We start from the raw sequence: 22,833 nt of genomic DNA, 5'->3' as shown, positions 1-22,833 counted from the left end.
ACACACACACACACTCTTGGCTGTAAAAGAATCCAGTGAGGGACACAAAGAGAGGACAGGTTATTGCGACAGGCTACGGCAATCACAACAACACGACCAGCTGTGTGTGAACAGCGCTTCACACCGCAGCTTCCTCAATTCAGAGGAAGGAGAATTTACCACATGAAAGGCGGAGGTAAGGGATAGGTATCCTGCTGCCTCTGCCTTATCTAATGCTGCAGCTGTGAATGTGTGTGTGTGTGAAGCATTTTTCTATTCTCAAACAAAAGCGGTGTTAGTATTGCCTCCAAACTAGTGTGTGGCTGCCTGTTGTGTGACGGACTATTTTACCTTGAGGAACTTGTAAAGCAGGAAGGTGAACCAGTTGGTGAGCATCTTCTCAGCGACTGACTCCGTCCTGGGAGAGAAAAAAGAGAAAGGAGAAGGGTGAGGGAAAAAATAATAGGACAATTAAATAAGAGATTGACAGTGAAAGGAAGGAAACAGAGTAAGAAGGGGAAAAACAAACACATTTTTTATCTTTTTAAGAAGCACCTCTGCACGAGACAGTCGGAGGTTTTGGAGTCATCCCAAATGTCTCCTCCCTGTTTCAACACAGAACCCAAACAAACCCCCATCCCCCTCCCCCCTCCCCGGGCTACGATCTCTGGGCATAAACCAACACTTTCATCATGAGGGGGAAAAGGCATTTAAGACGCGCCGGCACATCAAAGAGAACATGCTGCATTATCAGTCGTTGTGCGGTTACCCTTCAAACAGCTGAGCCCTTTCCATTGCTCTTCTTTACCCCCCCCCCTCCCACCCTCCATCTTCACATGCAAACAAATTAACTTGGCAAAATAAACCCCTGCATTTCTTTCATTCATTGTTTCACCCCCCAACCCCCCCTCACACACACACCCCCCCCCCCCCCCCCCCCCCCTTCAAGCAAAACCCACTCGTCTTCATTGAAAATAAAGCAATTAGTATAATTCGTTAACTTCTCTCGTTAATCACAAACCTGCCGTGTAATGAGGGAAACCTCCGCAAGCTCCTGAGCGGACACACGTGAACAACCGGGCGAGTGAAAGCAGAGCAATTAAAAGGCATTGTAATTAACGGACTTATTGCGTCTAATTTGTTAAACAGCTGAAAGGGAGCCCGGCGCTAACGGTTCTGGGGGAAAATAAGTGATTATTTCTTTCTCTCCGTCATCGTCCTCAGATTTACCTCCCCGCTTTCTAACATCTTTTCCTTTTTATATTAGGGGGAAACAGCAAGACTGCTTAATTATCCATTCCTTGTTTACTCTAAGATGAATGGGGGGTGCACACGAGAGCCTTCTGCTGCTGGGTTACTGAGTTGTCTAACTGGGCCACATGCCCACACTCGTGTTAATATTAGTCTTCCTGTCATTAGCACAGCACAAGGTGTGAAAAGGTGAAGCAAGGCGTATCCTGTTGAGAAATGACAGCGCAGGAAGATTTGTTCTTGTCAACTTTGCACTGATTTCTTTTTTTTAAGACAGCTGAGAAATAGAAAGGGAAAACACAGGAAACTAGGCCAATGTGCCAGTGGAACCAGTGAGGGCCTGTAGCAGGAACAAGACGTGAACTCCTACGCTTCCGCTAGCTTCCCAGTTTTGACTGCTGAGTGTTGTTTGATGTATTTGGAGCACTTTTTGTTTCTCATGGCTGTCAGCTAAATATATGAAAGATGAGGCTATAGGGAATGGAGGACGATGGAGGCGAATACACCTGGACAGAACACGCTTATGGCCATGTCAGGAACACGATAGTAGGCGACTTTTAACATCTCATTTCAGGACACTACGCCACTAGAGTGATGATGCAGCTCTCCTGGACACACACAGCGAGTCTATAACGTGCAAAGCAAACCAAAAGCATCCTTTGCAAGAGCGTTATTTACCCATAGGGATGTTAATCCACATGGGAGCAGATTATTAAGTCGTTGTACTTTGCTTTTCTGTGTACTATGTCTAAAAACAAAACTGTTCTAAAGTCTATCTAAGACCAAATCAGGGTGAAGCATGTGTTATAATTGCAGAGCTTATTAACGCCAGCTCCCGAGGCTAGTGTAGTTAGCAGGGACAGCGTGTTGTGACCGTACGCCCCAAGAGGGGATTGGAAAAGGCTTCACACAAGCACACTGGCTGAGAGTCATTTATTTGATTAGATTTTTAATTAAATATCTCTCAGAGGAGAAGGAGGAGAAAAAAAAACATAACTTTTTTTTTTATCATTTAATGTCTAATTCCAATTTATTTGGAGACAGGCCATTTCTCTAATTGTGTCTTTCCTTAAATATGTGTATCTCCTCCTGCCCTACAAGAGCTCTTTTTCCTTTTCCTTCTCCCTCTGCCTATCTGTTCTTCCACCATATTGCACCTTCCTACAGCCTTTTCTAATTCTTCCTTCCTCTTCTCTCTCTCCATCCATGTTTCTCCTTCCATCAATTTGCCTTCAGCCCAAGTCTCCCTCGAGACATGTTGCCCTCTCTTTCTGTCAATCATCCTTTTCCTCCATCCACCTTTATCTCGCTGCCTTCTCCTTTCACCTCACATCTTTTCCTCCACTTCCGCACAACTTCCCCTTTAACCAATCCCATCTCTCTCTTTCCCTAACACCCTCCGTTGCAAATCCTCCCCTTCTTCTCCTTTCCATCCCCTCCATCCCTCGCACTGTTCCCCTTTCTACCTTTCTCACTGTGTGTGTGTGTGAGAGAGTGTCTGTATGCGGCTCCATTGGGAGTGTGTGTGTGCTCAGGGGTGTAATCCTCTCTGACAGGGACAAGGTTGAGAGATAGAGAAGAGGTAACGTCACATAGGCCCCTAAAAGCCACAGTTCCCCGTCTTCCATAACTTTATCCAGAGGAAAAAAGGAAAAAACTAAAAGCTTGACATTATCACACAGCATCATATTATCTTTGTCTATCATTTTGTCATCAATTCTGTTCTTATTTTAGTACTAAAGTATAACTATGTGCTTCTTTGTTGAATTTCTGTCCTTTTTGAAAGAAGCGCTAATTCCCTCAGAGTGCCTTCTCTCAAGAATGCCTCAAACCAGTCAGTATGTCCCCTTAGTATAAAAAAAAGGTGACATAGCTTAGTGGGAAAGCTATCGGTGCATGTGTGTTTTTGTACCTCCTGAGTAAGAGCTTCGGGTGGTTCTTGCTCTCCAGGTTTTTGTCGATGAGGTCAGACAGGAGCTGTTTGAGGACCCCCGTGGCGTACTCCATCTCCCCCTGCAGCGCCGTCATTATGAGGGAGGCCACGTTGCCCCTGTCCCGCATGGAGAAGGAGCGCTGCGCCTCCAAGGTGCGGATGAAGGTCAGCAAGAAGTGCTTTTTGGTCAGCATCTGGCCGAATAGTGTCAGGGCCTTCTCCGTGTTGGCGGGGACCTGGAGAGGACGGAACAGAGGTGATGATGGAGAAGGAGTGTGAGGAGAGAGCATGAGGATAGGGGAAATAAAAAGGTATGGGTTTGTTTGGAGTAAGGATGAAGGTAGTGTTACATCAGCACGAAGGGGAGAACGAGAATTTAGTGGAAGAGAGGGATGGAAATATAGAGAGAAGTGAAATGCACACGAATTGTAAAAGGGCAAATGAGTAAAAAGGGAAAGGGGGATATAGAAAAGAGCGAAGAGGTTGAGATCAGGATTGAAAGGAGGTTGTGAGTTTTAGTTGAGAAATGGATGTATGAGTATGAGTTAGAAGGAGGAATATTAGATAAAGGGAATATTGGCAAAAGGGCAACATGCAGACACACTCACAACAAATGTACCAGGAAATGGAGAGAATAATCTCAAATATGCATCCAGAAAAACAAGGCTTTAAGGGTTTGCACTTGTGTTGTTTCAATGTTCTCTCTTGTATCCCAGTTCTCCCTCCCTTCCTCACTGTATCCCCCCTTTTTACTGATTCTCTTCTTCTCTCAGAGCTCAGGGCAGGTCTCCCCCTCTGAGGGAGAGAAACGGAGGTCTGAAGTGAGAATGTGAGCTTCACTCTGTAATAAGAAATTGATCTGCTTGCTAGCGCACTACTCTGGCCTGTGATTGCCTGGGCCATACAAATGAAAATCCAATGTCGCGCTGCACTTTCCCTTTGGAATACCATTGATGGCCCAAGCAGATACAGCATGTCTCCCTGCAGCCGCCACCTTACATGCAAGTCAACGGGGCATTTCTACGTGATGCATGTGTGAGAGTCTAATGTATATAGAGAAATGATGGAAGTACAAATCCATGCTGCGTTACAGTGTCCACAGCGCCGGGCTTCACGCGAGTGATAGAGTGTTCCCTCGTGAGAAGGGAGCAGTAGTAGAGAGGAGAGTGTTTTATTGAATGGGTGAACATTGCTTCTTCATGAGCCTCAAACAGGCTTGGTCCTGCAGAGGCAATATATCACCTGCAGAGTCTTAGGGGCTCGGACAGTGCTCGCTCCCTTCACTGCATTACAAGAGCTTCTGTCAACCAAGTTACCTTTTCTTTCTAGTTCTCTAAAGAGCAGTTGAAGATAAAATAAGTTTGGTGGGCATGTTCAGGTTCACCTGTGATACTGTAAGATGTATCTTCCCCGAAAGCTTTGTATTGATTGCTTTAGACTTCTCCCTTCCTCTAACAGAGACTGTGTTACATTGATGTTGATGAATCATGGAGTTCAACATGTCTGTCTCAGTGTGGAGTTGAACCCCTCTTAAAAGTCTATACAAATCAAGACCTAATACAGATAACAGAAAATGTTAAGCTTTTTGAACTGTAGAAATTAGTTACAAAAGAAAAAGAACCACGATCTTCATCAAATGTATGTCTAGATTTTTTCCTTGACATATTTATCTCCTAAACTTTTCTTTCCAGAATTACTCTCAAAATACAAACGGTTGATGAATTTCCCTATTTTCCCCCATTTATTTACCAGATTCCTTACTTGGTCCAATTGGACCATTTCTAATGAAGTGTCCAAACAAACATTGAGTTCTCCCAGTGAGTATGTATGTGAGAAAGTGAGCGGAGTGCTCTCTACTGACCCGTACCTCCATCTCCTTGAGCACTGGGTGGTCCTCTATCCCAGGAAAGAGGACTCTCATGGCGTAGGTGCGGTAGTCCAGGAAGGGGATTCCTGCCCCGTCCAGCTCCTGGGTCAGCTCATGGATGTCTGTCTGCAGCTCTGCAAAGGCTGTGCAACAAGACAAGTAATGGTTAGAAATATATATTATAAGGGTTGTTTACTGCAGGATAGGGCTGCTCAATTAATCGTGTTTTAATCGCAATTACGATTATGGCTTGCAACGATTACGAAAACAACGTAATCGAAATAAAACGATTATTATTTTATTATTATTATTACTTTTTTTTTTTTTTTTTCAAATTATTATTTTTTTTTTTTTTTTTTAGTTGAGTTATACTTAAAGTTCAGGGTAATCAACTGTTAAAAACATACTGTTCACATTTTTTTTCTCCAATAAATTGATGTTTTCAAAGTAAATGGATAATCGTTTTTAATAATCGTGATATCAATTATTGACCAAAATAATCGAGATTATGATTTTTGCCATAATCGAGCAGCCCTACTGCAGGATGAACGTTTTGATTTAATATAGACTTTAAATTGCACACAAATGAAAAACACAGTTTTACATAGGTATAGCCTACAGCAGGGCTTCTCAAACTCCGGACCGAACTGCAAATCAATACGGACCGAACCCTGTGTCCGATTATAAAAAAAAAAAAAAGAAAAAAAAGAAAAAAAAGATTCTGATTCTGATAAATTAATGTACATCATTGTGTACGCGCGTCTTGTGTCTGATGCATTGTGAGAATGAACGTGCATATATATGTACTTGTGTGCGCGAGCGTGACACGCATTGCAGACCGCAAGTTAACCGCAAGTTTACCTTGACTTTCTAATGCTTCTAATGCCTTTTTTGCCGAGGTTCAAGGCATTGGCTAAAGACAAACAGTGCCATTTCTCCCACTAGTTCAAGCCATCATACTGTATGTATGTATTGAATGTGTGTGTGTATATTACAGGGGCGCCGTTTGCCGACAGGCAAGGCAGGCAAGTGCTTGGACCAGAAGGGGGCCCCAAAAGAAGGTAGATTAAGAAGGTCCACAGCAACGACAACATGAAACACCCTTTAATTTACTGCAACGACATGTCGGGAAAACCCCTCAAGGGGGCCCCATGCATAGAGCGTCGTAAGAAACATTTTCTTAATTTCAGCTTCGTTGCTCCGCTCCGGGGGGGGGGGGGTGACTTTACCGATCCGGACCAGTGACCTTGTATAAAGTTCACAAGTGGACCTTTAATAAAAAAGTTTGAGTACCCCTGGCCTACAGCATTGATTTTCTTGATTTTGACAAAAAAGTATAATCAGGCTTCTGTTTGGGATTTTGCATTCTCACTGCTGTGGCTGAACACCAAACACCCATTTTAAGTCCCCTGATTAAAGTCTGTTTACTTGCTCTCGTACCCATTTAACCCAAATATAGCAGTACTTCTAGAAATGTAAAACACCTCTCCTCAGGTGCCAACAAGCACTTTTTATGAAAAAGTTCTGCTCGAAGCAACATTTGTCCTTGTTGATGTTGCAAATGAAGCTGTAATGGAAAGTAACATGTCAGACTTGATCTGACAATAAGGTATTATCATATCAAATCGATCGCATTGTATCCAATCGTCAGGTTAAAACAGTGTTGTGTGTTATCAATTGGAAAAGGTGAGTAGCAAATAAGCATATATTTAAATGCAAAGGTTGTGTTATCAAGTAATAGTTGTTTTTCTCTCCCAAAAATTGAGAAATTAAGAAACAGGACGCACAAAAGAGATAAATAAGGAAAAAGCTTAACATTGCAGTATAATCAAACTTAGAACACTTGGGTAAATGTGCAATGAGCAGCCTCTCTTTATGTTGCATTGACCATGCATGCCTCAGTAAATCTGATTTGCAGCAACAGCATGTTTTAGAGCAGTAAAAGGAAACACAGGTGAGAAGTTAGGAGGAGATGGAGGCGTGTGGAGGAGTAGCGGTTAAAAGCAGCATCATGTTATCGCTCTGTGCTGAGAGCAGAGAGAAGGGCGGAGGAAATGCTGAGGTTCTCAGTGGCTGGAGGGGAGTTCAGGATGGAATTGCACACAGGAACATGAGCATGCGAGTACACACACACATAACACACTGCTACCTCACATGCCTTTACTCGAGCAGCCACACACACACACACACTTTTTCTTGTCTTGCCCCACAGCTGAACACATAACCTAGTGCCCAGATGATTAATGTGAGTCCGTGTGTCAGTGTTTTTACACATTTTCCGTTCCCAGCGAGTGTGTGTTCTGACCCCGTTCTGTATACTCCAGTGGCCTCACAAGTCACATCTCGAGGGAACAAATGGGATAAAATCCTTTCCTGCACACACACCATACAATAGTGAATATATCTTGCTGTACTGCTTTGCATCTATTTTGTAAATACTAAACATAAAGCTCCATGATTTCATTAACTCCACTGTGTGTGCCCTATAGTGTCCCCCAAAATGCACCAACACATGGATACACAACCAAAACAAATAACGAACCAGAGCCCAGACTAACAGATGGCTTGTGTCACCCTATTCCCCTCTTCCTATCTCTCTTTTTCTTCCTCCTTCCTCCCTCCAAAGTGACATCTTAGAGGTCACCTCCCTCTCCCCTATGGTTGCTTCTCCTCTGCTACAGTACATGTGCATCCCTCCCTCCATCTTTCTGTTTGTTTGGTTCATTCGTGCCCTCCGTCTCTCTCTGCATCACTAATCAGTCTCTTTCTCCCTTGCCTGCCACATCTCTTCTGATCATTTATTGTTTAGTTCATCTATATATTCAATACTTTTCTGTTTGGTGCCCAGGACTTGGAAAGAAGGGGTTCACTACACATCCCTACCATTCATCCCTTATTCATTTAACCCACATATTTCATTCCCTTGTCCTTTTCACTCCATGTTCTCTTCTTAGTTGTTCACCAGCGCCTTCTGCAATCCAACAGTTAGGTTGCTTCATCCACCTCCAATTATCTCCCACTATCTTCAGATCAACTTCTCTCTCTTCCTCTAAAGTAGATTCTTACTGAAATACTATTTGCTTTCGCTCTTGTTTTTCCCCTCCTTATTATCATCCTATCCATCCTTCCTCAGTGCCCACCTCCCCTCCCGTTCTCCTCTCTCTAGTTGTCTTCCATATTAATCTCCCTTGCTTTGTCCCCCCTCCTCCCATCCATCCTGTTGTCGTCTTCAAGACAGTGGTGACGGCAGGGGACAGACAGGGTCAGGGCACTTGGACTCACTGCCACAGACCCCAGCCAATCACTGTATGACCTGCAGTGTACGCATGTGTGTGTGTGTATGTATGTGTGTGTGTGTGCGTATGTGTGTGATTGTGAGTAGTTGCAAAAGAGCAACGCATGAGGACCTGAGTGTCAGGGGGAGTGGTGGGAAGTGCACACACACACAAAGTCATCTTCTGAGTTGTTATTTCTGTTAAATCGATGATGTCACCATTTGTAATCATGCCATCAAAGCTCTGATTTGTTCACAGCCGTAGGCAATTTTAAAGTCTGGAACAAGGCTACATTCACTAAAGATCAAACATAAAAAATAAAGACACGTTGCATTATGGGAGGTGTAGGATCAGGCCTTTTTGAAAGTTACCCATAATAGAGAAGTGAGGATTTCTCGGCCATTGTTGCATTAACTTTGACCATTTTATATTTGTCTCTGAAATGTATTGAATGCAATGCTTCACTGTTTAAAAATATATATATAAAAAGGATTATCCTTGAATATGGAGCCTTAGCTAATATTGTTTGTTATATGTTTGTGCTCCAGAAACATCTGCACTAGTAACAGTGTATTTATGTTGTGACAGTATTAGATGTTTACAGTGCAACAAGTGAAGTGGTCTCATAAAAAATGTATTGTGATGATTTATGGTTATCAGTATTCTCCTTCTCTTTCTCCCCATCTGCTTCTCTCTCTCTTGCCAGACAAACCAGTAGCAGCATCACTAGACTCTCCCTGGATCCATGCTCGTTTCCTGCCAAATGAATATATGCTAATATACTACTACCCCTCACTTTCCCACCTCTGTGCCCTGTATCTATCTAACCTCCATCTCCCCCCTTCCCTCTACTCAGCGTGGATGCTAGTAAGGCCAGCCAGGCAGCTCTCTCGTGGGGTGGAGAGCCAACATCTGGTGGCTGGCTCAGATCAAAGTACTCCTCTGGAAACACACCAACACCCACGCACACACACACTGCTGCCACCTCACAGCAGGGGGACGGGTGGCAGTGAGAGGGAGGGGGAATAGAGAGTGAAAGAGGGAAAGGAAAAAAAAAAGGGAGAAATGGAAAGGACTATTGAATGGGAGTTGTGCAGCTTATAAGGTAAACTGCAGCGAGAGACCGATTTACAGACATTTCATTTGGGACATGGTAAGTTATTTGGGAGGAAAAATTGAAAGAAACTTGGAGAGGAAAAAAAAAAATATGAAAGTAATCTTTTAGGTTTGAGTGTCACCCTTTTTGATGAGCAAGTATGGTCGTAACTCACCTTCCTTGCACTCAAGTGCCACCCTGGACTCCAGGTTGTCCATCTGCAGTTGCAGGCGTTTGAGGGTGCGGTCGGCATCCCGTGATTTCCTCTTATAGGCAATCAGCACCACAATGATAACCAGCAGGAGCAGGCCGCCACCTCCTCCAATACCGATGATGGCGGGCAGGGTGAGCAGGCTGTCTGAGTAAATCTGCAACGTCCCCGGAGAGTATTCAAAGCCTCCAACACGCACCTAGTAGACAGACACACATGTTAGAACACATACAAAAATGATGTGGGTCTGTTTGCAGCAGAATTAGGAAGGGTTCCAAGCTGAAGCTGTAAGCCATTTTCACTCAGCGTTACATAAAGTCGAAAAATAAATGAGATGCTACCAAAATGAAATGTGAACATCATACAGGATTATATTTTTTAATTCATCTGTATCTACGAGAGCTACAGTTCCACATAAAGGCAATTTTAGGCCTACACCTGGCCACAACTGCTATAAATCCAATAAAGTAATAATAAATTCTGCAAGGCACTTTTGCTAAATCCCACATTGCATTTATACTGGCAAACCAAGCTGTGTCGAGTTGAGCCAAGTGCAGGCCAACACTCCCTAAAAGCCTTTATATCTGGGTTGGGGGAGGCAACATCTGTGCCCTGGGGCTGTCTTTGGAACCAGTGAACAAGTACGTCGCACACACATACGACTTTCCACCATATCACATCAAAACAGTTATGGCTTGCAGAACATGTGAGTAAAAAAACGTTGGGATATGCTTTTTCACTCCTGTCTTCTTTTTTTTTATTCCATATTTAACTGGCTCACATCTATGGAATACCAAATGGAAAAGGGTAAAAATAGACTCAGACCTCTCTCGCCCACTAGCCATTTTTTGGTCTCTATTGAATATCAATACTGCTCAAATCCCAAGGAGGATGGCAGCCAAACGAGCGCGATCAAAAGCTTCAAAGACATAAATGCAGTCGCAAACACCGCCAGAGGTGTAAGAGATGTGTGTGTGTGTTTGTGTGTGAGCAGATATATGAATGGGGAAGAGAAATCTAGAGTAATTAAAGAGATTTAGGACTGATGGATTGGGGAGGAAATAATGAGATGAATGAATGCGAAGGCAGGAAGTGGATTGACATAAAGAGGATGAATAGCACGGCGGAAACTGCACTGAAAACTGGAACTATAGAAGAAGATGCGACTGAAAGACATGTGAACACCAGATGCTCCAGAGGTGGCAAGACAAAATAATCACGCTGGATGACGAAATAACAGGTACTGAAGACAGATGATGCTTGTTTTCATTTTTTTTAAACCTTTCCTCATATGGTCCGATGATTGTCTTTGTGTGACAACCCAAACCCACAATGGGGAAATCATACAACAAACAGTCATTCTAGACAAAGTTACATTTTTACTTACAGTGACTTTATGTTCTCCGGTCAGGTTGGGCCATTCACACAGCAGCTGGCTCTCGGACAGGGTGAGTATGCAGAGCGTCTCCCCGATCAGCACCGTGTAGTTCAGCTTGGTGTTTCCCGGGGCTGAAGGAATTAGGTTACGGCCCTGGAAACAGACACACACGTGTTTCAGTTACTTACATATGGTCGAAATCTAGGTTCACATTAATAAAATAATAATCAGCACAAAAGGATTCAGTGTTACTATGAGTTTTGCAGTGGAAAAAAGCATTTGTTTCTGATTGGCTGGAACGTGTCCGTCAACAATTCAGCCACATTGTGCAAGGTACTTTAAACTGCAGGTAGTCATAGCAACAGTGCTTTTACACTGTTCATTGGAGACATTGCACTGATCATGAAAATCCTCTGGACATCCTACTTTTCCTTACTCCTTCATAAGTCTCAGACAATTCTCGTCAGTTAAAAAGAATAACTATACTTGTGTAGTAAATATAATAAGCATAAGATTATTTGATCCAGATCTATTGGCTGCCAAAAAAAAGGATTACATTAAATAAAATCTACAGAAATTCTTCTTCTCTTCTGCCATCTCTTCCTCCCTCTCCTCATCTGAAATCGCTTTGCATTGCAGGGTAGGATGACATCATTGCTGAGAAAATGTCAGATTTTCCTTAAATTATTTAATAGGATGCCATTTTTGCGCTGCTTATTTCTGCAATTCTTTACTCGGAGCGAGGTGGAGCAATCAGAGATTTTCAATAAAGAATGATATTTAAAGTTACAGGGTTGAAAGGCGTGATTCTTCATTTCTTAAACTCCACCCTGATTGGTCTAGAGAAAAAAGGCTTTTCTTTTCCATGAAATTGCATGATAATTTTCTCTTTTGCTCCTGATGCTTTGAAGTTCGAGGGGAGAGGTTAAATGACAAAAGACAGCGTGGGTGGGTGGGGCTTAGCCTTTATAAATGCACTCTGGATTTAAAAGCTTTCTGCCTCTGGCTTAGAGTAAACATGGCTATGAAGTCTCTCTTCAGAAGATAGCTGATACAAATCTGAGCAGGTGGCATAGCAACACATGGGTCCACTTTATAAACATTACTTTCCTTTCCTGCACCTGATTTTCAAGGGGCGCTTTGGAAGAGATTTTTTTTTCTCTTAAAGGTCTCCAAACCCAATTGGAAGAAGCAGGTGAAGAAATAACATCTTCCAAGGTGGAAAAACATCTGAAGGGCGGTTGTGTTGAAAGATAAACTCTTAAAGCAAGAGAAAGGAGGGCGCAAAGTGTCTGTACAGGAATGTTTGGAGCACATCATTTCAAATGTCTGACCGCCTCTTATAAGTTGTGTTGGATGCTGACTCGGAGGTTGTTGCAGCATTTTCTAAAAATATTTTTTTAACAATGCCGAGGCTACTAAACATGACAAGAACAGCACTAACACTTAATAAACATCCTTTTAGTCCTCGAATCCCAGTGGGTTTTAAGAAATGTATTTCACTACTTCGAGTAACTTCGATATAAGATTTAATGCAAAACCACCCAAAAATTCACCCTAAAACCATCTACTTGGTAATTAGAGCCATTTGGTTCTTTATACTGTGAAAGGAGAGACGACAGACAGCAGAAAATAAAATCAGAGAAGTGTGCGAGAATAGAGACTAAAAGGAACAAAAGACAAAAGTGGATTGAGAGGGCATTAAGAAAGGAAAAAGGTAAAGACAGAGGAAGAAAAAATGTGAAGGAAAGCTAAGGAAAAAAAAATCGAAGAAAATTGAAGAGGAGACTTGAAAGAGAAAAGATGTGATGGATGTAAAGCAAAGCCAGGTAGAGACCAGGCCCAAACAGATCAATGCACAGAGCACAATGCAATTTACCTTGAGTATGAGTGGTGAGCTGGGCTTTAGCTCCAGCATGCCCGTGGGGCTCAGAGGTTCGAACACGGGGTCCGGGTGGTAGCTGAAAGTCTCGTTTACCACCAGCACAGAGCGCACGTCGTCCATGACAAAGCCGATCTCATCAGGACTGCTGCCCACATCCGAGAAACCTTTTTCTGATCCGACCACAGAGGGCGCCAGGCACACCATCACCGTGTTGCTGACAACCGTGCAGTTCTACAGGAGGGCAGGACGGGAGAGAAAGAGGGTAAGAGGATAGTGAAAAGGAGGCAGGGAATGAGAAGAGGGGGGGGGGGGAATATACAAAAGTTTAAATAAAGTTACATGAGTTGATTTCATTTCCTAACTTTCAACCTTTCTAAATCATTCAAGACATAAAAAAAAAAGGTACATTTTAAAATAATTACACAAAAGATCCCGTAAGCAAATACATAATAAACAGTATTTGTATATGATAGCTTAAACAGGGTAATGTGATACGAGTGATGACATAATGAGGAAGAGGCTGGCTTAATAACAGCGGTGTTGTAATCAGTGTTGATATCATCTGGAAATCCCCCGTGGGGTTCGACACTTAAATCAGTCGACAAATTGGACTGTAATGACTCTCGGAGAAACAGGAGAGGTCAGCCAGTAGCTGTTAACAATAATACAGCGCGGCTAAACAGACCTTTGAATAGTTTTGCAGCATGTTATAGCCTTACATTATGTTCTATCTGTCACACACTAACACCCTCAAAGACAAAGCGTGTGTAAAAAAATCAAGAAACAAAACAGAACTGTGTTTATAGGTCAACAGAAACATTAACCAAGCGGAGTAAGAATTACTGCAGAGAGGGGGACAAAGGAAGAATAAGGGATATTTTTACTTTCAGCATAGAGTGAGAGAAAGGTTAGCTAAGCCCCGTGGTGCTAGGTGAAGAGAGGGGGATTTGCCGGAGCCGCTTTATTGCTGGTTGACATTTCAAAGGTTAAACTGCTAAAAGGAAATTCAACATCAAAAACAAACAGAAAATGGGCCCTTGGCTGGTTGACCGGCGGGTCAGGTGTGTGCGCCGCTGTCTGTGTCCCAGGAGTGTGTGCAACATCTGAAAATCAGTTTTTCCACAGCGGGGGAGACAGCGGAGAGACAGTAAGGGAGAGAGAGACACCTGTGTGTCTATATTGGTCTCACTCAACACACTTGCCAAGTCAAGTCACTGTTTCTTTTGTTTTGTCAATAAAAACTGTGTGCGGGTGTCTGGGTCCACCACTTACATTCTCTGACTTGGCAGCTCCATACTTGGCTCTCATTCTGGGCTCCTTGATGGTGGCAAGATTGGTTCCAGTAATGGTCAACATGGTTCCTCCACTGAAAAAAGAGATAAGAGGACTTATTGTACAGAAAATCAGAACAAACAGTTATACAATAGCACTGGAACAATAACACCTCTTATATGTGCACCTGTGTGTCACACATTCATGTATCTCCTGCGGTCCATTTTTTTTGTCTTGCAGGTTCCAAGTGCATATACGATTCAACAAGCCTTTCAGTAGAGATAAATGTTAATAAATCTGTTCTCTGTGGGAGCCAAGAGGGCCCTCCAGTTGGTGATTTACCATTAATGCTCGCTCCTGCTGTAGCCTTTCGCCTGCTTATTCGTGGAAGCCCATTGTCAGGTAATGATAGTGATGCTAAAGCCCTCGCATGAATGTTAAAAGCTTCTTTAAACCGATATGGAGGCTGGAGGGAAGAATAAGCGAATATGTAGCATTAGTCTTGAGAGCCAGAGCTTTTGGCCTCTCCTCAGCACCTCACGAAAGCCACGGGATACATTTTCAGAGTGAAATAAAGTTGCACTGCGGTATTTTTCAGCTTGAAACACGCTCGGAAACTGCACCTCTGTCTGTGATGCGACATGTGCTATAACCTTTACACCTTTGACCTATTCAGGTCTTTGTGACTGACCGGCATTGACATAGGTAATATGGGTGAGAGTCCTATTCCCCCACAATGCCTCCTCGACAGCCCGCGCTGGCCTGGGAGGCTGAACTTTATCTGATGCGAGGTGTTCTGACAGCAGCTAAATAAGTCAGCACACAACCTAAAACTGGAGAGGGGTGAGGCGAGGCTTGAAGCATTGTGCCACTGTGACTCACCACTATTAAAAAAATCATATACTGGCTGGGATATGGCTTGGTTTCATGCAGGCAATGAGACACCAGAAAAAGAGCATATTCTGTATCATGGTATAATTGCTGTTAAGCCTTGGATCATTGCTCTTTCTCAGTGGCTCTGGTGTTGTTCTCTGAGCAGTGGCAGCTGAGGGCTTGTGATATACTCAACTGAACATTACATCCATTCCATGGTGGAACTGGAGCATCTTAAAGTATAAATATACATGGTGTCAGGGCACACAATACACAACATTCACAACCAGGGAGTTGTCCCTGTTTTTAGGGGACCAGATGGGGCCTGCAGGCCTGAAGGTGAAAATGGCCCTGAAGGAGGGTGAGAAGCTAGCAGGACGCGAGGCAAAGGATGGCTTTGGGTTTTTGAGAAGGCTTAAAGGAGGGTGACAAATTTAAGTAGTAAATAGAAGCTGGTGTGAAAAGCCAGTAGGAGTTTAGAATATGTACATACAGTTACACCTTTGTTTGTGGAATAGAAATGTAGAGGCAACTCTGAATATGCAGCAGCTCAAGATTAGTTCTGTGAGAGGATACAAATCTTTTCCACACATATACAGTGTACACTATAATAGTGTACCGAGTGCACTGTGTAAACAAGGTGGAGTGTCGCGCAATCTCTGCAGTGCAATGTGTCCTCGTTGTTAGCCTGAGAACTCTTCCTGAAAGGAAGGAAACAAGTCTGAGTCATGTCAGCTCAGCGCTGTTTGAAATCGCCCTGACAAAAGGGTCACCGGTGACAAAATAGCTTGGTAAATAAAAAGCGTGATTGGCCTGGAGAACCATGCACCTCCTCCTCTGGGAGCGCTGAGCGAAACACAGAACACAAGCAGAGTGCCGAGGTTATATCCCCCCAAGGCTGGAACCAACACTTTCATTCCTGTTTCCCTCTCACCTGAACATTTCATTCATCTTATTCCAAATGAGATTTCTCATCCACTCACACCTCTTTTGTATGAGAAGAGACTTTGGCTCCCTGCAGAGTTTTAAACGTGGCTTCCATTTTCACCTCAACCCTCTGCGATAATGCAGGAGTGGATTGTTACACTGTCTGAATAGACAAAGAGTCTGGTGGAAAAACTGCACCTCCACCAAGATCCATGGCTATTTATTGGGATGCATCCACTGTTTGAATATAGCCTGGAAAGAGCATTTTATGTAAATGCAACAAAAAAAACTGACTTTAGAAATAATATATGACAAGTTCCTGGAACTATACTATTGAAGTTAAATGAGACAGTCAACAGTGTGTTTGTGTGTATGTGCTGGCTTCGTTTCTGAGCTATGGAGTTTCTAGGTCATGCTAGTGAGCCCATTAGCACTTGAAAGCTCCAAGCTTTTTGGTTTTCCTCCACAACACAGCTTGTGTTTGCACAGGAAATCTTCCTGTGGCTATGCAATCTCATTTCAATAAGTCAAGTAATATTTACAGATACATCTCTGCTGCAGCTCATCAACTGTAGCAGTGCGATGCTTCAGGAAGCTACTTTACTGCTGTTCCTGCTCTCAAAGATTTACTTTTGAAACATAATGATAAACAGAATAAATAATATGCCTTTGAAAAGCAAACCAGAGTGAAAATGGAGAAGAATATTTAGTTAGTTGTTGCTTCGGGACCCAGCCGTGGAGTATTTCTCGAGGAGTTCATATTCCAGTTTAGTTGGCTATGCTCCTTGAAAAAATGCATTAATGTATAGCATGTCCACCATCATGGATAATTAATGTATAGATGCATTTGTATCTGTTCTATAGATGTGCATCAAGCTGAATTGTTGATCAAACAGTGTGTTGATGTGAATGATAGATAATGAAATAATCATATGACATTATATAATGATAGCAGATGGAGTTAGATAGTCAAATCTGAAAATTACATCTATTTATGAAAAAATTGGCCTGAATTATTCAGTGTGTATCACTATCAGGGTTGACATGAACGATGTAAGCAGTATCTGGAATTAATCAATCATGCAGTCTTAGTTTTGAAAGAGCTTAAAGCTTCCAATCATCACAGAAAATCCTCCACATTCATTCTAAAAGTTCATCTTTGCTGCGCCCAGACCAGCTAACGGAAAGGACCCGATTGTGTCCTCACCTGGCGATACTCCAGTCAGGCTCGATCTTGAGGATGGTGGGATCGTCAGAGTAGTTGAACTTGACCTCTGGGTTCCTCAGCTCGGCAGAGTTGATGTCCACCATGACCGGAGTATTTCCTGAGACCTGTCCTGATGGGGTCACACACACTATCTCCTTGTTGCTCCGCCTGGAAGAGCAGGAGATGAAAGAGATAGGGAGGACAGGAGGGGGAGAGAAAAAGAGATGTTACTTGTCTCTGTTAAAGGTGAGTGTGTGCTTAAAACCAGAAGATCTTGAAAAGGATTTTGAGTATTTAGGAGCTGCCTCTCTGACAGACTGAGAGACAGACACACAGAATAAAATCTCAAGCAAGTGCAAGGGACCAAAAAAAAAAAATCCTACTTCATCCTTTAAATAACTTATTTATCAGCTGCGACAAAAGGCTTGCATACACACGCAAAATGATGACACAGTTGCCTATCCACAAGGCTGACATCTTTCAGTCTGTCCAGCCGTGGTTTCATCATCCGAATCACAGAGTGCTGTACTTCAAAGCTCTGTCTCCCATTCCTTTTCTCTCTCTATGTCTCTCCTTCCCTCCTGCGCTTTCTCTGGCTGATAGATCTGAAGTGGCAGATCAGGCTGGTCGTCTCTCTGTGTGATGTAACTCCCTCCCAAGCAGACAGGCGGCCAGCTGTGACCTGCTGGGAAACTTTGTGCCACTGCCAGAAACTTTGTGCTCCACTCCAGTGGCTCATTCCCCCGTCCCCTCCCCCTTCCAGGGGGGAGACACTGCTGGCCGAGCATCGGGAGTATGGCTACCTGCGAGGCAGCACATGAGCGTGTGTGTGTGTGTGCATACCGGTGTGTGGCGCAGGTGCTATGGCTGTGAGGAAGTCTGAATTTGCATATAAATAAAGTGCAAGTAGAAGATTAACATTGTGTAAGTATGTGTTTTGTGTCATTTGTCGTCTGCTAACATCCAACAGTGCACTGCAAGTGTGAGTAAATGGGTGTGTGTGCATTATGCAGACATGGAGGCAGGAGGCGCAGAGTGAAATTCAAACAGGAGTAGTATAGGCTGATTGGTACACAAATCCTCCTCCGTTATCTGCCGTTGGAGTGAGATCCACAGAAACATGGATGATGGAGAAGGTCTAATAGCAAAAACCTATTTTGGAGGATTTTGCGGAGAGGTGGAGTTGGGTTTTTGAGGCTGGGCAAAAAATGGCAAAAGAAAGCAGAATAAAAAAAAACAGGAGCATTGGTCATCCTTGTGGGACAGAAGCCTGCCTTCTCCCATGAGGCAATTTGGGCCGAGAGGACTGAACGGAGGCGAAGATAGAAGGGGAAAAAATGAAGGGGACGGTTTAAAAAATACATAACTAGTTTTCTACATTCCACTAGTGCTACGTTTCCATGGCAACCGTTTTCACAACACTGTCGCCGCCGAGAGCGCCTGTGGTGCCGAGTATGTATTTTTGACAAGGTTGCGGCCACACAAAAGAAAGCCAAGAGGGGATTCGAAAAAAAGGAAGAAAAGAAAAGGGTTTGCAGAAGGAGATAAGAGGATGAGTGACTTGGGGTAAATAGGTTTTGATTAAAGCGGAGGCCCCAATGAATACAAAGACACATTATAGAGATGGACTCAACCAGTTCATTACTTTGGCCATAAAGGTTATTGCTGCTCAGCGAATGAAAGGCCAGGACTATTGAGTTCACCTTTCTCAGGATGGGCTACAGAGCTTTAAATTGGCCTTTACTTTTTCTTTTGATATGATATAAAAAGAGCTTGATAGGTCCAAGCTCATTAGTTTAACCTGTCACTTGTTGCCTGGGAGAAGGGAACCACTATAAAAAAAACACCAGTGATACAGAGAACTTGCTCTAAAAGAGAAACAAGAAAGAAAAAACACGAACAAACACTAGTGCCTCAGTTCCAATGGTAATATCTATAGGAAGACTGTTAAACTGTTCTCACTGTGACCAGTAGTCTCTTTCGCTAGTCTGCCTAGAAATTCCTTTCAGTATATAGGTGCTTGTTTTAGTTCACTGACAATATTTTCTGTTTTCTCTTCTCTGCCATCTGCAAGACAGCGTACGAGTGGATTGAGTCCAGAGCTCAGTTTGCTGTCACTTTGCCAGGAAGGGACTCAAGGAAACAATACAGTTCCTGGCTCAAGGAATTAGAGTCATATCAAATTGGATCTTTGTCTCCTCTTCTTGAAATCCTGGCACAATCTCTTACAGAGTGAGGAACAGTGAAAAGATAACGGTGGCAGATTATTCTAAAAACTAGAGAAAATATCCAAACATGAGTTCAAAGCAGGACATATGTGACTTACCGATTACCAGCAACACCATATCATTCCTTACAAATTATAGTCATATCCCTGACAAAAGGTGGGCCATGCACTTAGATCACTCACAGCTAAACTGAACAATGATATCAGCTTCCCAGAGAAAGGCTACACTGTCATTCTCTCAATTGCTGTGAATTACAGTACTGCAGGTCATCCCCTTTCCAGCAGCATTTTCTAGACCTTCTGCAAATCAATGGCAGCGACCGAAAGGTATTTTTTTGTAAAACATGGAACAGGGAATTACTATAATTATCAAAGCAGGAAGAGATGGCATGTGGCAAAAGTAAAAATGGGTGGATAAATCATTATGACTTGTAATTGTCCCCAGAGGAACGCAACAACAAACTTTCCTGAATGACACCATTTCTTTTACTTTTTTACCCTGTTTTTCAGTAACAAAATCAGCTACGTTCAATGTTCAAGTCTTGCAAAAGTGACACCACACGTACATTGTTCTCCATAGATATTTAAATAATTGTATACATGTTTTCAATCACTTCAAATTGTTATCAACGATGAGCTAACAAACAAACATACATTTTTTACATAATTTGGATTTGCTTACTTCTCAAAGCGGCATGCGTTGAGTCCTATCTTCACAGCTACAGAACTGCCTGCGTTGAGATTACTGCCTTCAATAGTGATCCTTGTTCCTCCAGACAGCGGCCCAGTGGAAGGAATGACCCGTGTAAAGTACGGAGACTAAGGAGAGACACAGGCAGAGTAAAGGTGAATAAATCATGGCTGCTGGGCGCCTGAGATTTCCAAAATAACATCAAAATACATCCAAAAATCTTGTCTTTGCTATAATTCGAATCCAACACACAAACTTACCACAAAGGTGAAGGCCTTGGTTGAGATGGCTTTGTAGTCTGGGTGAATGCAGTCCCTAACGCACACTTCTACCTGAGCCTCCTGCACTCTGTAACCTGTTGCATCATTCAGCCGGCACACAATCCTAAAAACAAAGTGAAACACAGAGGTGGAGAGATGAGTACTATAATCACAGCAACACAAAAACATGTGGGGATGTTAAGAGATCTGCTTCCATGTTTGCTTAATAATGAGATGGAAGGAAGACAGAGGCCAAGTTAAGAAGGTACAGAGGGGGAAATAATAAACTGTTTCTAAAGCCTCGTTCATAAAGATAACAAAAAGCAGTGGGAAATTGTGTGTGTGTGTGCATGTGTGTGTGTGTGTGTATTAGTGCGCACTGTAGAACCATAAGCTTCACACTTGGCCCTGGGTGCTGGCTGGCCAAATGAAAATCCACTGGAGAAATGATTGAATGAGGGAAGGAGTGGCAGTGTAGCCCGAGGGTGAACACACACACACACTCACACACTTCCTTCATGTTTCACACACTGGAGACACACTTGACTGTTAATTAGCCACAGCGAAGGAATGAGACAGAGAGAAAGGGCGATAGTGCAGAGGAGAGAGGGAGAAATAAGGAAAGAGAGAGAGAGAGGGGGTTAAAGTGGGAGAGGCCGATTAATTGAACGAGCTCATATCCTGCGCATCTCCCCAGCTTCCCTCCCTCCCCGAGATGAGTTATTAACTCTCCTGCTTCCATCCTCCCTGCAGGTGGCCATGGCAACTGCGGCCACAGTGAATTTCACATTCTGATGCCGTTTGTTTCCATTGTTTTTATTTTCTCTTTCATTTATTCCCAGGTCTCCCACTATGACATGATTAAAATGCTGGACAGCTCTCAGTTAGAAACTGCGGCTTCGCTCGCCTCATTACTGCACAGATGACAGGTGGCTACATTGAGCTGTTATTACGTGGTTAGAGAGACAGAAAGTTCACAGTGCATTTGTAAGGATAACAACATTAGGAATTATACCTCCCTCAATCAAATAACTCTGGTGGAATTTGATGGTTAAAAATTAAACATATGCCAAATTGTCAAACTGAATTCACTAATAAGGCAATAAAAAGGTTATACCAGGTTCTGTTTTTCCTCACTGCCGGCAATAATTGACTTTTCTCAATGTGGAATCTCGTGAATATTTAATGACAGAGGTGAATGACAAGCCTACTAATACTAAAAGGGCCAGAAGTGCTGCATTTTCTTGCAATTCAATTTGCACAGGCTGGATGAAGAACAAGTGCTTTCAGAGAGAAAGAGATAGCCAGAGCAAGAAAAAAAAGAGTCTACATTTCGCCCAACAGTCAGTGCGGCCCCTTCTATTCCCCTACTCCACCAGCTGACCTTTGACCTAGGCTGTCAGTCCCGTAACCCTGTCCTGTCTCTTCTGCTGCAGATCTGATAGGGTCACGGGAATGAGGAGAGCAACGGACCACTAATGCCAGCGTATGGCTAACATCACTTTTAATTAGCATGACAGCCTCACTGCCAGCCACGCCCTCTTTTACTGCGGTGCTATGGCAACTGGCCAATGCAGAGTTAAGGGGTTGACGGGGTTAAACATAGACACCTTGGTGGTTTTGGATTTGATCGCTAGGACAAAATGAACATGTGGTGAAGAAATAATTACAAGAACATCCTAATATTACTCCACGGCTCCATGCCGGAGTGAAAGAAATGTGATGTTCTGCGTCAATACAATGGATGAGGTTGTAAATTAGAAATCAAGGCTGACATGTTCACTATGATATTTCGACACCCGTCATCGCAGACGAGAAATGCAGAGCATCGTGTTGTTGTGCCTGTCAAATCATCAAAGTCATACAATTCTTAGTTTCTTTCTTAGTGAGGGGGCAGGGAAAACCAAATCTGCTGGGACTGTGCAGCAAAACTCAGTAAATGGAGCATTTGTGTACAAATGACAGCGACATAGATGGAAATGGAATATTTAGGACACCTCCAACTGTGATGAGCAGCCCCGATTTTTCCTCGCCCTAAATTGCATTTTCTCTGCTTCTAGATTAATTTAACAGAAAATAAAAATGGTTACTTATTTAGCAGTTTCACTGAAGGCCTAGATCTTTCTGGGTAGTTATTGTATGGCAGTGCCAGCGTCACACTGGCTGTTATTAAGTCTATTTTTCCCTATTCTGAATTCAATCTAATAACTCATTTCCCACGATATTTATCAAGAGACAACTAGGATCTTTGTGTGTTTACTGCCGGTATAAAAAAAAAACAATAATTTTCTTAGAAAATACTACTTCAGTTATTAAATGGGAGTTACGTTCACCCAGCAGCAACCATCGTGATTCTGAATTTCCCAGAAAGCAGTAAACATCATTTAATCAGAGGGAGCGTTCACATGAAAAGCTTTCATCTGTGGAGGAGTTTTATAGAAGATATGTACGGCCCACTTCAAATGCCATTACATTTCTCTCAGAACGGGCCAAATTAATTC

General features: G+C 43.0%; 1 protein-coding gene across 3 annotated transcripts in view; it reads right to left on the bottom strand.

The window, feature by feature from the left end:
* Positions 1-22,833, bottom strand: part of plxna1b (plexin A1b) — a 178,216-nt gene that overhangs the window by 13,156 nt on the left and 142,227 nt on the right. For 2 of the 3 annotated variants that reach the window (XM_034134973.1, XM_034134972.1), the window contains 10 exons: positions 20,333-20,456; positions 20,064-20,200; positions 17,155-17,322; positions 14,148-14,241; positions 12,870-13,106; positions 11,000-11,143; positions 9,577-9,811; positions 5,025-5,173; positions 3,143-3,399; positions 331-397 (listed from right to left, as the gene is read on the bottom strand). In XM_034134973.1, the coding sequence (XP_033990864.1) occupies positions 331-397; positions 3,143-3,399; positions 5,025-5,173; positions 9,577-9,811; positions 11,000-11,143; positions 12,870-13,106; positions 14,148-14,241; positions 17,155-17,322; positions 20,064-20,200; positions 20,333-20,456 (1,612 nt within the window). The remainder of the gene's footprint in view (positions 1-330; positions 398-3,142; positions 3,400-5,024; positions 5,174-9,576; positions 9,812-10,999; positions 11,144-12,869; positions 13,107-14,147; positions 14,242-17,154; positions 17,323-20,063; positions 20,201-20,332; positions 20,457-22,833) is intronic. The other variant, XM_034134974.1, reaches the window with a different exon arrangement.

This window comes from Trematomus bernacchii, unplaced genomic scaffold (assembly GCF_902827165.1).
Source record: "Trematomus bernacchii unplaced genomic scaffold, fTreBer1.1, whole genome shotgun sequence".
Taxonomy (NCBI): Eukaryota; Metazoa; Chordata; class Actinopteri; order Perciformes; family Nototheniidae; genus Trematomus; species Trematomus bernacchii.
The sequence above is the reverse complement of the archived record's forward strand: the minus strand, read 5'-3'. Positions and strand labels throughout refer to the sequence as shown.